This window comes from Ochotona princeps, chromosome 21 (assembly GCF_030435755.1).
Source record: "Ochotona princeps isolate mOchPri1 chromosome 21, mOchPri1.hap1, whole genome shotgun sequence".
In the NCBI taxonomy this organism is placed as follows: domain Eukaryota; kingdom Metazoa; phylum Chordata; class Mammalia; order Lagomorpha; family Ochotonidae; genus Ochotona; species Ochotona princeps.
This window is the reverse complement of record NC_080852.1, coordinates 30,738,422-30,750,659: the sequence shown is the minus strand read 5'-3', so window position 1 is coordinate 30,750,659 and position 12,238 is coordinate 30,738,422. Positions and strand designations below refer to the sequence as shown.

At 45.5% G+C, this 12,238-nt stretch overlaps 1 protein-coding gene across 2 annotated transcripts in view; it reads right to left on the bottom strand.

The window, feature by feature from the left end:
- ULK4 (unc-51 like kinase 4) overlaps positions 1–12,238 on the bottom strand; it is a 328,855-nt gene that overhangs the window by 283,307 nt on the left and 33,310 nt on the right. For both annotated transcript variants that reach the window (XM_058678919.1, XM_058678920.1), the window contains exons 15-16: positions 11,664–11,710; positions 7,528–7,606 (exon numbers count right to left, since the gene is read on the bottom strand). In XM_058678919.1, coding sequence (XP_058534902.1) covers positions 7,528–7,606; positions 11,664–11,710 — 126 coding nt within the window. The remainder of the gene's footprint in view (positions 1–7,527; positions 7,607–11,663; positions 11,711–12,238) is intronic.

Here is a 12,238-nt window from a genome sequence, read left to right as displayed (position 1 = left end):
AACCAATACTTCTGAGGAATCTACTTTGAAATTCAGCAGTATATTTCATCCGACCTCATTCATTTCCTAGGAGTCACGCTAAGGAAGTAGTCCACGCACAGAACTCATTCACCGGAACACAGGCTCAGCAGACCCCAGCATGATCATGACGTGCTGCAGACCAAGACACACACACTCACCAGAAAGAGGCAGTGGGCAGAGGGAGTCAGGTTCCAGCCACCCACACGGAAGAACAAGACTGCATTCCCGACTCCCAGCTTTGGGCCGCCGCACCCCTCAGCCACTGCAGACATTTGGGGAATGAACCAACAGATGGGAACTCTGCCTCCTTTATTCTGTCCCATGGGCCTCAAACATTTAAGAAATAAGTGATAATAAGAGGGCCAATTCATCCAGAAAATATAGCAATCCCAGACCCACTTCACTGAACACAAGAGCTGCAAATTATGTGAGCCAACCCTGGAAAGACACAGGAAAAAAAAAAGAGTACCTCCATTAAAGTGGAGACCCTCAACAGTCTCCTCTCAGAGAAAGACAAACACCAAATCTTGTCACTTCTGTGAAGAACCTAAAACTTTCAAGCTTACAGAAATACAGAGCACACTGGTAGCTGGGGGTGGGGTGAGAAATGGGGAGTTACTGGCGAAGGGTATAAAGTTTGCTACAGGAACCATAAATTTTCCTGATCTTGTGAACAGCATATTGGCCATAATAAAAATGGGCTTTTCATAATTGCTAAGATTCTAAATGTTCTTACTTCCAAAAAAAGTATGTGGTAAAATTTCACTATTTGCAACAAAATGGTCCCAACCAGAGAATAGAATGCTCAGAAATAAACCAATTCCAAAAGGACAAATATCATACATTCTCTCTGATATAAGGCAACCTTCACACATAACACAAGGTCAAGGCATACACAGGTAAACATGCATGTACATACAGCCATCTAGAGGAACTGCACAAGTGACTGACATTGAGATGTGAAGATACAATGCAGTATGCATCTCACTCCCAAATAAAAGATGGACTCCCAAAGAAACTGACAGATCTTGACTATAGGATACTGGACTTTCTACCGTCATCTATACCCACAATGTTAGGGCATACTTAAACAGTATAATGATGGACTTCTGACTGCTTTTGAAGGACTCAACTACAATAATAATATAGGGGAAATCCGTGGGGAGAGGAAAAAAATGGAACGTGGAGAGGGAAATCTCTGAGCCTATGGAACTGCACCATAAAAAATGGTTCAGAAAAAAAACTAAATGCATATGGTTCTATAATGGGCAGCGGCTTGAGGGGTCTCTGCTACACCACAGCAGTTCTTGCCTTAACCGTCTCCATGTCAGTATCCTGTGATACTGTTCGATAACCCTGTATGGCGTTAGCACTGGGGAACCAGGCCAAGTGCGCACAGCCTCTCCCATATTACTCCCTAAAACTGTGAAGCTATTCTCTCAAAATAAAAAGGTTGATTTTTTTGAAGTCAATTTCATACTAAACGTAAAAGTAGAGCTGGCTTTCTGCTTCACAGAGTCGGTGGTAGGAAGCTGCAGCATTTCGTCACTGTGTAACGTGCTGCTGTCTATCAGTCAGCATCACCAGAAATTTAAAATGTTTCAAAGCTGCAGACCCTTACAGCCGCACAGCAGCCTGGACTGCCTCCAGCATCACAGAAATTGTACCGGAGCTTGGCATCTGGTGAACAGCCAGCCATCATGATTGATTCCAATAATACCAAAGCAAGCTTACGTCTCTCTTGCAGAAGTTACCTTGGGATGGCACGAAACAGTCCTCAACAGAAAATGCTTACACGTCTGCAATGTAACCTCTTATCGATTGTATCTGTTTTCTTACAAATCTAAAGGAATATGTATTTATATAAACTATAGAAAGAATGAACACCTGTAACACGTGAGTCACAAACAATGCTTTCTGGCCTAGGTGCACCAGCACTTGAAAATGCTAATATTAAACAGAAGGAGAAGAGGAGAAATAATCCTTCCAACTCAGAAACCCCAACAATACATGCACTTTGTTATTTTCATGCTTTCTAAAAGTCCCTAAAAGTGCTCCAATCCTTCTAACAGTGACCTAGAAGACACAGAAGCAACATATTCAGATTTGGAGCTATTATTAACTTTTTTTTGAAAGCCCCAACTAAAAGCAAATTGGAAGTCCTGCATTTGGTTTTTTTGGATTATTTAGGATCTTCCCCCCACCGAGAGAAGTTGAGAGACGTTAGAGGCCCTGCAAGCCTGGCAACCAAAATATGACAAGTTTCTTTCTCAATTGACATCTACTGACATCTAATTAAAGTAAAATCCAGGAAGCTGACCAAGTTTTTGTACCTAGTCCCCCTAAACTCTTTAAATGGCTGTGGAAGACTGCATAAGCAATCGTCTCCTGGGTTTTATTTGCTTTTGCTGACAGTTCATTATTTTAAGGAAGAGAATCCACCCTTTATAGGTTGTTTGCCTCAACAGGGAAGCAACGAGAAAATAACCCTGGCTGCTTCTGAGTATTCAGTTTTAGGAGTTAAATGCCAGTTGTGGATACAGACTGGAATGCAGCTACCTAATTAACATGGAAAGAATTAGAGATAATGTTAAAACTTTAATATCCAGATGGCATCAAAGAAGGTTCCTTACAGCCAACCTTGCAAGGACATTTTCAGAGTTATGAAATACCAAACAGCATTCTTTGCAAACAGTTCTGTCATCTTCCTGCCCAGGAGTTTTTAACTAATAATGCCTGTGAAAATTAGGGTTGACATTTAAAATCTATAGATGTGATTTGTACTTATCAAGGCTGAACCAGACAGACAAGATCCAAAGGACTCAAAATTTAATGCAAATCAAATAGAACAGAGGAGGAAAAGGGTATTATGAAGTATACCGTGTTCCTATTTCACATGTAGCTGTGCTTGGGACACGAAAGTGGTGCTTCAAGAAAGAAAAAGCCTTGGAGCTAATGCAACAGCTCAATTAGTTAATCCTCCACCTGCAAGCACCAGCATCGCATATGGTGCTGACTCCTGTCGCGGCTGCTCCACTTCTCATCCAGCTGCCTGCTTATGGTCTTAGAAAGCAGTGGAGGACAGCACCACCCCCCCCAAAAAAAAATTGTGCTATTGAAAGCATGTGAGAGATACAGAAGAAGCTCCAGGCTCCTGACCACCAGCTAAGCTCCGGCAGTTGTGGCCATTTGGTGAGTGAACCAGTGGATAGAAGCTGTGTCTCTCCTTCTCTCTGTAAATCTGTTTTTCCAATAAAAATAATTATTTTTTAAAAAATGAAGGAAGGAATGGAGGAAGGCAGGAAGGAAGAGGGAGGGGGAAGAGAGGAGGAGGCGAGGGGGAGGGAGGGAGGCAAGGAGGAAAGAAATGAAAGCGTTAATAGCAAGTGAGTCTGGGCAAAGTGCTATTAGTTGGAAATTGGCACAGTGATCTAGCGGCTACAATCCTCACCTTGAACGTGCCATATGGGTGCCAGTTCTAACCCTGGCACCCCTGCTTCCCATCCAGCTCCCTGCCTGTGGCCTGGGAAAGCAGTCGAGGACGGCCCAAAGCCTTGGGACCCTGCACCGCGTGGGAGACCTGGAAGAAGCTCCTGGCTTCTAGCTTCCGATGTGCTCAGCCCTGGCCATTGGAATCACTTGTGGAATAAACCAGCAGATGGAAGATCTGTTTCTCTGTAAACCTCTCTTGCCAATAAAAACAAATGTTTTTTGAACAATGCTGAAATTTCCATAGCCTCATTCTGTAGCAGATATCATATTGTGATGAACATCAGAATCATTGAAGTGGCCCGCTGACTACTCTGGGCCCTCTGACTGTGGAGGGGACAGCATTTTGTCGAGAAACACTCCAGGCAGAGCAAACAGATCCAGGTGTCGCCTGGCTGTCCCACGCCACATCGCTTACCGTACCTAATGGAAATACCCACAACACATAGGGGATACAAATTTCTCAAAAGTTAAAGTGACATTTTTACTTGAGAACAAAACATGCCACAGGCTCACTTTCTCAGTGCTCCTAAGCCGAGTTATGGGTGTTGTTATTAAAACTGGGTCTTAATTTGAAAGTTATGGCACAAAAGAACGCCAATTCTCACACTGCAATTTTGAGCCTCGTATGATTTACTTGTTACTATAGTCCAAAAATGTGTATCTTTCAAAACTCTGTAGATAGTAGGAAACCAAAGCAGGCCCATTTTAATGTGCGCTTTTCTGCTTCAGGGCTCAGCTCTGATGAGTTGTGTTGTGCGCAATTCTTTCCATCACAAATTCAGTTTGATCTAATAGAAAATGAAATGTGATGCCTTGCTGGGTTCCCAAGGCTTACTTAAATTACCTGGCATTCAAATGCATATGCGTCATCATGGCTGCTTGGCAAATACAGTAAAACAGTTCCTAGCCAGGTAAACACTGCAGAAGACACAGAAGCTAAGAGTTGTTCCACAGACGTCAGATAAGAAACTAAATGAACTCTATCATTATACAAAATTACGAAGCATGCTTTTTAAGAATTCTTTGATGTGAGATATTTAATTTGCATGCAAAAATGATTGAAATACAGCGATTCCCCCTAAATGAAATGTACTTCCGCACCATGGCTTCATGCGAGGAAAAAAAAAAAACTTGGCCTGTTTCACATCGTGCTATGTAAAAGAGCAGTATGGCCCATCTCCTGATGCATCATTTGCAGCAAATCTGCCTCTTGTGCTGTCAAAGTCACAGGAAAAAAAAAGTTGGTGTCACAGGGAAACTACAAGAATGTATTCCTCAAGATCAACAACTTGGAAGATTAAAAAGGACCTGGGTTGGAGCTTGGGGTCGTCACCAACATAGAAAGGATCCCACAATCCTTTGAATGATTCAATCGGAAGTGAAATCCACAATCTCATGATGCTGGAGGATACTGCTTGGGAGAGACCATCTCCCCTGCTGAGAGAGAGACCACCCAAGAAAAAAAGACACCCTAAATATCTCTCTGATTGCGGCTGCCCAGTCACACTGCAAAGGTAACTCAGCCGTCTCAAAGTGAATTGCCGGGAGAGGTGAGTCTCACCTCAGTCGGGGCTCACACCTAGGGTCACATGACTCCTCCGCCTGGCCAAAAGAGCCGTGACGCTGAGGCTCGGGTTGCCCAGACACTGTCCCCTCACTCCCACGACATAGACCTGTAAGCCTCTACAAATCCTGCTTCTTTTACAAGTTGGAAAAAAAAAACACCTGAACATTTTGCGGTGTCTGAGCGACCTCTAGTGGCTGCTTCAACTATCGCAGTCAACTGTCCCTAGCTGGAAATTAAGGAAGCATGAGAAACAGCATGGTATCCAAAAGGGGCACTCCGTGCAATTTCAAATTATTACACGATTTCCCCCATTATCCAACAGAATGTAGTTTAGAACATAATTATGCGGGCCTGGTGCAGTAGCCTAGTGGCTAAAGTCCTCACCTTGCATGCATTGGGATCCCACATGGGTGTAGGTTTGTGTCCTGGCTGCTTCACTTCCCATTCAGCTCCCTGCTTGTGGCCTGGGAAGGCAGTCAGGGATGGCCCAAAGCCCTGGGACCCTGCACCTGTGTGGGAGACCCGGAGGACACTCCTGGCTTCGGATCGGCTAGGTTCTGGCCATTGCGGCCACTTGAGGAGTGAATCACATGACGGAAAATCTTCCTCTCTGTCTCTCCTCCTCTCTGTATATCTAACTTTCCAATTAAAAAAAAATCTTACAAAGAAAGAACATAACATGCTTAATTCTAGTAGCTTCTCAGGACCTAAGAGATGCCCTCGGTGTTTTTCTTTTAAAAAAAAAGTGTGATTTTGTTTCCCAAGTCCTTGCATTGCAGCATTAGCAAAGATTCAGAAAGGAAACAATGTCAGAATCAAAGAATGACATTCAAAATCTGCACTCCCTACCTCCTTTCATTGTTTATGAAGGGGCCGCTAAGGGTGTTGAGAGAACTAGTCTGAGAATTCACAGTCCACAGTCTATGACGAGATGGCGGCCCTGGCCAAAGGATTCAGCCCAAGGCAGCACAGCCCAAGGCTCTGAGTACCGGTGGGATGAGGCCCCAGGCCCTAGTTAGGGCTAGGTGGGCCCAGGGGACTGGCAGGTCCCAGGCTACTGCGGCCACCCTCCACCCGGTCCCTGGAGAACAGCAGAACACAGGACCTCACAGGAAGTTCCAAGCTCAAGGACCCCAGGGTGTGGACCCCTCTCGGCCCCAGGCCTGGCCTCTGGCCTTCCCAGACTTCAGACCTTGCCTTGGCTTTGACCTCTATCACCTCCTATTCCCCACCTCCCCACATTATCTGCCCCAAGTGGGAGCTGGCTTCTGGGCAAGAGAGCCCACAGCACCGGGACATGTCTGAACACACCCATCAGCCGGCCCCAGGCAGTGTCCTTCTGCTCATCTAGGACAAGCGTCCCTGGCCTTGAGGGTCATCCAGGCCTGCTGCCCAGCGCTGGAACTCCCGAGCACCAGGGCTATCTGGTGGTCCATTGCATGAGCAGCCCACTTAGACCTAGGACCACTTTTAGTAGTGGCTCAGAGAGCTACAAGTTTGCAGGAAATGCCAATGGAACTGGACGCAAGGGAATTAGTAAGATGAAATTAATCCTGTATCTGTGTCTACCCAGACACCCCAAAGTCAGTGCGGGCACTAAGCCAGCAACCAGCCACGGGAGAACACGGCATGGCGACCAAGTCTCTCGACACAGGGCACTACCTGCTACACAGACACTCTGACAGCTGTCAGGACCGGACAGCCGGCTTCCTCTGCTCCACGGGCCCTCTTTTCACTCCCTTCCTTTCTGCTTGCCTTCACCAGTTCTTTCCATTCTTCCTCCAAGTTTCAGGGGTCTTTTTTCACTTATGCTAACCTCGGACCTTTCCTAGTCCAAAGGACGAAAATGTTATTGCCAGGGAAGCATGGTTCAAACAGGACAGGTCAGAGGTAGTTCTAATATCCAAGGATATCCAGTCAGGCTGTGTATTCCCCTCCATGGGACCTGGGATCACTGATGGAATCAGGGCTTCCTGGTATTGGTATTTGAAGGAAGTAACAGAAAATATCCTTAATGCATGCATGATCATTAACACTGGGATTAGCTGTTAAGAAATAATTCACAGCCAATGACAATGAAAGCATTCAACAAGAAGAAATACCAAACGAACTTCAATTTGAATTATGAGTGATGTCTGAACTAGAAGCTGCATTGGTTATAATAAAATACAGGGTAAATAGTAAGAAAACAGGCAGACAAGCCTGACCCAGAAATAAATGACAAGTGCAGGTCACAAGCCCTGTAACAGTGCCACACCACCTCCGATGACAACCTGTGCTGTGAATGAGCCGTCTGCTTCCACCTAAGCCCAATGAGGCTGTGGCTTTACCACAGCTGCCACAATCCCCAAAATTAAGAGGGGATGAAGAGTTGTGCATTATGAATTACAAATTCAAGGACCATCTTCTGTGTTGCTTAGACCCGATCTGTCATAAAAGAAAATTACCTCCGTAACAGGTGTGTTTTCCTGGAACTCAGTTGTGTGCGAGGCCAGTAAACCGATCACTCGAGCCACCTTGGCCCGTCTGCGGATGGAGAGAAAACAGGTTCAGAGAGGGGACTTGGACACCGATCCCCGCAAGCACCTTCCATGGAGACGCCTGGGGAGGACAGGCACGCACACCTGGGAACGGGACCCAGAGAAACTCCTGTGGGTCCACTGAGAGACACCAGCAGCACTGCCCTCTGCACTCCTGTTTGGAGTGACCACAAGACTCAAATGGCTTAACGGTAACAGTTTCACCACAGAGCAGAGAAAAACAGTGAGGAGCCTTCTACCTCTCCATGCAGAAGCGTGTGGCTCAAAGTCCCTGCTCCAATGATTAGCAAACCCCTGAGTTCCTACGTAAGTAGTACAGAATTAATACCAAAGAGTTAAAGATATACAGTCTACATTCACTGTAACAGAAATGTTTCCAATGGAAAAGTTTTGTCAATATCATGCTATTTTAATCAACACTAGTTTAATACTGCTTGGTCATCTGGCAGAAAAACGTTGATGAAGCACTAAATCACACTTCTGTGCGATTTCAAAATGTACTTCATGCAGAAAATTGGGTTTGGTAGGACCAGACTGAAAGGCAGCACAGCATCTAAGGTAGCACCATCCCACGGATCATCATGTCGTTACACAGCTGTTCCACATCTGTACAGTTCAATGTGACATTCACTGGGCATGTGTGGCTGTCTTAACCCCAAATCTCACTGCAGTCCTTAGGCAAATGTTCAACTTGAATTCATCTTCCGCTTGTATTTAAGTAGCCACTTGGGCTTCGGGCAGATCTGCAATCCTGTAGTTACCTTTTCACCTGCTTACTGGTTTAGTATCTGTCTCCTCCCCCTGGCTGATCTGGGCCGTCCCAGGAGGCCAGGCTTGCTCTGGCCCCCTTCTGTGATCCCCTACAGCTTGGAGTCATGAGCACTCCCTGCCTCAAATGTTGGCAGAATGAACAGGAGCAGACAAAATCTAAGACTACACACAAGGGCCCAAAACAATGAGGAGAAGGCAGCAGATTGCCAGAGTAAACCTCAATTTAGAATTCCAGGCTGAAAGCATTAAACAAGGGGCTCGTGCTGTGGTGCAGACAGGGGAAACCCTACTTGGGAGGCCGGCATCACTGACCAGGGCACTGGTCCTAGCCCCAGCGGCTGCACTTCCCACCCAGTATCCAGTTCCCTCCTGATGCACCTGGGAGAACAGCAGCAGAATGGATCCCTGTCACCACATGGGAGACCAACATCGAGTTCTAGGCTTCCAGCTTTGACCTAAACCAGCCCCACATGCTACGGCCATCCGGGGTGTAAATCGGCAGATACAAGCCCTCACACATGCATGCAATCTCTCCCTGCCTTTCAAGAAACTAAAAAAAAAATCAAACTTTTTTTAGGAAAAAAAAAAAGCCCACAATTTTACAATCCTAGTTTCTAACCTTAAATAATTGTAATACATAACCCAAAATCTTTTCCCAAGCAGGAAATGTTTGAAATTCTAATACTTATCCTTAAATTCAAATGCATTTGAGAGAGCAAGTCCACACAACCAGGACAAAAAGAACTATGAGAACAAGAAGAGAAACAAAAGCTTTCAAAGGTAATTCTTCAAATTAAAAATCATTAACTGGAGGGCCTGAAAAATAAAATCGGCAAGGATAAATACCAAACTTGAGATAAAGTCACAGAACAGCAATAAAAATACAAATTGACAGTTCTTCAATAGGCTCAACTAAGAGCTGGCATGTGAGCCAGCCCATTCCACTGCCACAGATGGACTCTAAAGAAATACAAACATGCCCACGGCAGCACTACTCAATGACAGTCAAATGTGGCAAGAACCCAACTCTCCATAAAGAATGGATCCATTAAATGTGGCATGACGGTGCAATGTCTCCAGCCACTGAGAAAACAAGGCAAGGACTGGCATTGTGGCACGTCGAGTAACATTGCTGCCTACAGCAACAACAGCCCATATGGGCATGCCAATTTGCAACCCAACTACTCTAGTTCCAATGCAGCTCCCTGCTAATGTGCGTGGGAAAGCAGCAGAGGTTGGCTCAAGTCTTTGGACCCCTGTGCCATATCCATATGGGAGAAGCTCCAGGCTCCTGGCTTTAGACCAGTCCAGCCCCAGCTGGCTTAGCCACTGGGGGAGTGAACCAGCAGACGGAAGTTCTGTCTCTCCCTCTCTCTGTTACTCTGCCTTTCAAATAAGTCATTTTTTTAAAAAGTGCATTTTTTGGAGTGGGAATCATAATTCAATGAAAGAGAAAGCTAGCGAAGTAAAATGTAAGAGTCAAGAGACACAATATCCCACACTCATCCTTGAGAGCTTCAGGAACAAAAAGGATGAGATTAAAGAGGATGATTTTCCACAGAAATAATTCAAATCTAAAGGGCAGGCAGGCTGGAGGACAGCCTGGTGGCACGGTAAGTTAAGCCACTGACTGTGTCCCTGGCATCCTGTGTGAATGCCAGTCTGAACCCTGGCTGCTGCATCTTTCATAGAGCTACCTGTTCATCTCTCCGGGAAGGCAGCAGCAGATGGCCCGGGAGCCAGGACTCGGCTTCAATGTGACCCAGCCCCAGTGATGCAACCATCTGGGAAGTGAACCAGTGTATAGAAGATGGTTCTCTCTCTCTGTCTCTAACTCTGAATTCCAAATAGTAACAAAACAAAACAAAACAAATAAACAAAAAAAACCTTAGTGGTGCACCAGTGAAATTCCACAGTATTTCTGGGGAAAAGTGTTTTTTTTTTTTTTTTTTAACGTTCCAACAATGCAAAGAAACATCAGGCAAGACACACAGGATAAAGACCTAGTGACACTGGTCCAACATCCGCCAGCCACAAGCAGCACAAGGGAGAGAACACGAACATCAAAGTACGGGACCAGGTCCGAGGATGACAACGGCAGAGAACGAGACTCAAAGGAGCAACGGCTCCAGGGGTAGTCATGACAGACCCCCCAGAAGCCTGGCAGTTAGGAGAACACCAATAATAAGGGAAACAAACAAAGCCAAGCAGCACACTCTCTCCTATCTGGGCACACGGTTTTCAGCAAGGATGCCAGGATCATTCGATCGGGGGAAGGACAGTGTTTCTGCAAATGGTAGAAATAAAGTAACAGTCACACAAAACGACATGATGCTGCATCTACTGTTACACCACTTACAAAAAAGTCATTCAAAAGGATCCAAGACAAACAAGGGGAAAACAGATTTAATGAGTTTGGAGCATGGCAACAAAAACACAGGCAATACAAGGAAGTTTGACACCAAGGAGCAGCTCCCAGCCCCACCTTCTGCCCACTCCACAAACACAGCACACACACAAAAAAATTGGAACATCCATCCCACCCACCTTCCTCCAAACCTACTGACCCTCCCCACCCTAATCAGAGGCCCACGTGGGTGTGAATCCCTCTCAATTATGCAAACAGTATTTAAATGAAAATTTAAAATTTTTTTAAAACTACCCTCCAAAATACTTTGAAAAGATCAGCAGTTAAAGCAATATGCCCGAAGGGTAGATAGGCAATCCACAGCCAGGTCTGTTAAAACTCTAAGCTCCAGGAAGTGAACACTCGGGGGGAAGAGAAATGCAGTCTTCCTGCCAACTGACTGCCAACCACAGCCCAGAGCTGTCTGATGGCTGACCTAACATCCTTCTCACTCTGCCCTGCTGCTTCCAGAATCCCAAGCACATGAACATAATCCTTGTGGGTTGTGAACAGCATCCGAGGTAAACTGGGCGTGACACGAGGGAAAATTAGAGACAAGGGACACTGCCTAGGACATTTAAGTTAAACATGCATGGCCATCGAAGCAGCACTTAACAATGAATCCTTAAAAGTAGCAGTTAAGAAGGTTTCCAAACATAATTCAGCAAATCCCAGAACTGTACTAATATTGGGGCGACTTTGAAATCTTCCAAAATGTGCAATAAGCATGCCCAGAGTCAGTCATTATTGTTTCAAAATAATTTGTCATGATTAAGACGGCTACCCTTGTGAAAAATATGCGTTTTGTAGTGTACTTCATAAAACCATCAAGAGTAACTTTTTTACAAATACAAATGTTACTTACATATCCCAGTTGGGAGCAATTCGCAGCTGCTGGACGAGCAATTGGAACTAGAACAGAAAATGAAAGGGAACATGTAATCCAAGACACCGCACAAGTAACAGGTCCATGAACACATCAGACTCTGTACGACTAACATGGAGAGCGAGCGCCAAGCTCACCTACACACGTGCAGAAGCATTGAGGAAAGGAAATAACAACCAAGTTCAGTCCTTCGTTTCTTCCATTCCATTATAAAAGTCCCCAAATAGCCACACACTGTTCCCACATGCCCACCCACCAAAAGGAACTCTAATACTAGCCTAGAAGCAGATGACCTTAGACTTTGTTCGAGGCAGGTCCCAAAGGAGGGCTCACTGCAGCAAACGCTTGTAAATCACCCTAATTCCTAGGATGACCCCTAGGTCTCTGCTGGACTCCTAGCAGTCCATTAATGTGCCAGGGCAATTCAACAGGTCGCACTTCTGAAGGAAAAGGAGACCAACTCCCTTCAACAGCATGCCAGCAACATTGGGGTCAGTAGCGAATCTGCATTAGTCTAAGTGGGCAGGTCACGCCACTGGCTAGCAAGAAGGTCC